General features: G+C 39.9%; 1 protein-coding gene across 1 annotated transcript; it reads right to left on the reverse strand.

Annotated features, from left to right (window-relative positions):
• Positions 1-1,172: 1,172 nt before the first annotated feature.
• On the reverse strand, positions 1,173-2,108 carry LOC121035278 (olfactory receptor 8B3-like). Its single transcript, XM_040482813.1, has one exon. It carries the CDS (start codon positions 2,097-2,099, stop codon positions 1,173-1,175), a length of 927 nt encoding a protein of 308 aa, XP_040338747.1. The 5' UTR covers positions 2,100-2,108.
• Positions 2,109-4,293: the final 2,185 nt, after the last annotated feature.

Genomic DNA, 4,293 nt, shown 5'->3' on the forward strand with positions numbered 1-4,293 from the left:
CTTTTTTCTCTTCCATGCCCTCTTTTCTGAAATATAAAACCTTACAGAAATTCCAAATTCACTTTAAAAAAAAATTTATTCCATACTGTATTGTGTACAAACTACCTTATTCTGTAGTGCTTGATGCCAAGTTTTTGATGTAACCAAATAGAGTGGTTAAATTTGTCCATAAGTAACATCCTTATTTGAGCCAATCATCACCCCAAAGGGCCCTCTCTTTCTCAACAAGAAGAAGCAAGAAGCTGTTTACCTAAACAAAGAACAAAAACTGTAATACCCAGCATGAGAGAAATCCATGTAATACCCAGCATGGAACAAAGCAGAATCAACCTTCAAACTAGAAATCTTTTCTCATAGTCCTTGTTCACCGAAGTGAAAATAATAAGGTAGAAGCAAAGCATACTACAAAGAGTTCTAGACTTGAAATCAGAAGACTATGAGGATTCTCTAGATCTTGTCTTTGTTAAGCTGTGTGACTTTTGATGAATCATTAACTATTCTGAGCTTCACTTCCCCATTCATAGAGTAAATATCTTTTGTTGATCAGTATGTGCTACTTTGACTGGATAAAAGTAAAAAAAGAAAAGAAAAGAAAAGAAAAGAAAAGAAAAGAAAAGAGAAAACAAACTCTGCCAAAAGAAACCTGCTGTAAAATGTTTACAGATGCAAAATAGATTAAATATAGTGGTCTTTCAGGAACCTTCGATTTCTCCCATTTGAAAAAGACATATTCTTGCCAATCAGAGGAAAGAAACAAGAGTATATACACAGTAGGTGATTTATGCTTCTAATAGCATGTGGCAGATAAGAACAATCCCAATGGTACAGTGTCAGTCTATTGTTCTCCAATTCAATAATCTGGAGACCATTCATCTTTTTCGAGTGGAAAAAAGGAGTTCAAAATGAAAAACTTTAAAAAGTCAGATAATACATTTCTTATTTAATATTGTTGCTAAACAGGAAAAAAGTAAAGACATCGTGCAAATGATGAAGAAAAAAAAAGACCTAGTGATAAAGACCGGAAGTAAATTATAGAGAGAAGACTCAAATTTCCTTTAACATGTTAAGAAAAAAATAGACTAAGAAGGCTACTGCAAAAAACGTTTTCATTAAACATAAAATCTCCCCGTTGTGTAACTAACTGTACTGAGAGATACAGTTTCTGATTATAACTATCTCCTACTCAGGACTTTTCTCAGGGCAAGTTTAACGTCTTTGTTTCTTAAACTATAGATTAAAGGGTTCATCATGGGAACCACATTGGTATAAAAGACAGAAGAGGTTTTCCCCTCATCCATAGACCCAGCAGAAGATGGTTTAAGATACATAAATGCACCTGATCCAAAGAACAAGGAAACAGCAATTATGTGGGAACTGCAGGTGCTGAACGCTTTGGACCTGCCCTCAGTGGAGCTGATGCGGAGGATGCTGGAGAGGATGCAACCATACGACACAAAGATGGTGACACTGGGCACAATGATGTTGATGCCCACCACGATGAAAACCACCAGTTCATTTACATAGGTGCTTGTGCAGGAGAGCTGGAGCACCGGGAGGATGTCACACAAATAATGGTTGATGGTGTTGGCATCACAGAAGGTCAGTCTCAGCATGCTTCCTGTGTGAGCCACAGCACCCGAAAATGCCATCAAATATGAACCAAGCATAAGGCTGGAACACACTTTAGGGGACATGACAACATTATACAAAAGTGGGTTGCAGATGGCCACATAGCGATCATAGGCCATTGATGTCAACACATAGCATTCAGAAATAGCAAAAAAACAGAAAAAGTAAAGCTGGGTCATGCACCCCCTGTAGGAGATAATATTTTTCTTTGATACGAAGTTAGTCAGCATTTTGGGTGTAAACACAGAAGAATAGCAGAGGTCTATGAAGGACAAATTGAAAAGGAAAAAGTACATTGGGGTGTGTAGGTGTGAATTCAGTCCAAGTAGAGTTATCAAGCCCGAATTTCCTAACACAATGACCACATACATGACTAGAAACAGGCAGAACAGAGGGAGCTGGAGATCTGGTAGGTCTGTTAGCCCCACCAGAATGAATTCAGTCACAAAAGAACCATTTCCAGGAGCCATCTTCTCTAAAGGGATCTGTGAGCACAGAAGAAAAAAGTTACAAAGAGAAAAACTCAGCTTTTCCCACCATTTCTCCTTTCCCAAATGCAGTATATGCATGGAGAAGGTCTGAGACTAGCCCAACCTGGACCCAAGACTCCACTGCCATTACCATGATACTGAGTGACTCAGGCTTCCCCTTATTAGTCTTTGCAAGCTAAGTAACAAAGAATGTCAAATCTTAGCCTATAGAGTGAAGAGCAATGTTGCTAAATGCAAACATAACTATGGGAAATACCTTCTCCCTTATGGAGAAGAAGTTTACATGAGGACACAATTATCCTTCTTTCTTCTCATTTTCATTCACATAAGCCCTCTCTTCACCAGTAAAATTTGAAGCTGCCACCTGGAGCTGGCCTCTAATGCAGATTAGACTTGGTGTGGTGGAAACCAACTAGACTGTTTCTAATCCAAAACTAAGGGACCAGTCTACAAGAAGTTACTGCCCAATGTCACAGCGTAAAAGCCTCAAATCTGGAGTAGCAGCAAGTTTTGCCCATGGAGAAGAAACTTACTGACTCACAGAACGCATTCCTTGACCAGCCCTTGCAACATCTCTAAACATTCCCTCCTCCGGACAGATTTTTCTGCCAATTTCACTGAGTCTCAGGACTGCAAAACTGGGAAAGATAGTGGCATATCTTAGATCCTCAGGTTTCCATCTCAAAAAAGGAGGACATGCTTAAGCTGAAATTCAGAAGCTCACCCACCTTAGGCCAGAAAACATTGGTGCTTCCTTATCATTGTTATTATCCCCATTGTCATGGAAGGGCCATTTCCGGCTCTGAGGATTTGGTTCTTTTGATTCAAAGAGAATTCAGCCCACACTTAATTGCTGATATGTCCTGGAAATCTTTTAGAACTATAGATCTTAATTTCTGATTATGACTTTTAGTTCCCTCAAACAGAAGACAAAAACAGTCTTTATTGTTATCATTTTTGCCACTTGGTAAGTCACAGAAGATTTAATGTGAGTGTAACTATATAATGGTAGCTATAAACAAGGCAGAAGCTTGCTCAGTGTGTTCCCCAAGGAAAATTTCTAAGTGTAATCAGAAACCATGGGGATTGTATATACACCCTGGACCAGAATCCAACTTCAGTGCCTCAAGGACTCGATAATCTGCTCAAGTTTTCTCTTCCCTGTAGAGACTGTATGACCCCTCAAGGAAGAGCCAAAAATAAATTCCCATGTCCAATTATGCAAGCTGGAAGCCTTAATCTCTACTTCTCCACATGACACACTGATTCAAAAAACAACTTATGTACAGATTCCCTTTGTAAAAAAATCTGGAAACTGGTTAAGAAGGTCCCTTACCCAATTCATGCATGAAACCAGGCATATTGAAGCTGTTAGGGAAATTCAAGATACCCTTTTGTCATAATACCTATCTTGGCATAGCACATGTGATTCTGATAAAAATCCCTCAGCTCCCAGCTACTCCCTGGGAAAGGGAAGAGGTGCACCATACATCCAAAGCCTCAAGTTTTTTAGGAGCTTTCCATAAGACTAGCTTATGTTAGGCATGTTTCAGAAAGGTGAGGAGCCGTGGGCCATGGCATAGTTTAGCTGCACAGGTGACAGAGGACAGAGAGAGCAATTTGGGCTAGAACTCACAATAGCCCTCTGCCCCCACATACACACGCCCTGCTGACTCAGCCCAGAGCTAGCAGTAAAGAACTCTTCCTCTAACCATGTATCTAATGACCCAACTTATTAGGGGGCTGCCTGAGGAACCGACTTCAGCCTTGCTTGTTTTAGAGTGCTGATGGGAACTGACATACTCCAGAAGCGATGAAGCAAAAAAGAACAAAGAAAGTGGGACAGACTGACATGAACTGTAAGAGGCTCTCACTATCTGGCCAGGCTTTTTGTGTGGGTCTTCTCTAGCACAAGGCTAGACCATGAAGATTAGGATAGGTGGACATTTTGTCTAATGTCCAGACACAAGCCCAGAGAGTCTAAGTATTTCCCAGAAAGAACAACATAAATCTCCAGAAACTGTCCCTAATGAAATGGAAATACATCGTTTATCTGACAGAGAATTCAAAACAGCTATCATAAAAATGCTCACTGCAGTCAGAGAGCAATACGTGAAAAAAGTAAGAATGTCAACCAAGAGAGAGAAAACTCTAAAGAATACCAAGCAGAAAT

The sequence above is a fragment of the Herpailurus yagouaroundi genome, unplaced genomic scaffold, assembly GCF_014898765.1.
Source record: "Herpailurus yagouaroundi ecotype Mexico unplaced genomic scaffold, PumYag 161, whole genome shotgun sequence".
NCBI classification, from domain to species: domain Eukaryota; kingdom Metazoa; phylum Chordata; class Mammalia; order Carnivora; family Felidae; genus Herpailurus; species Herpailurus yagouaroundi.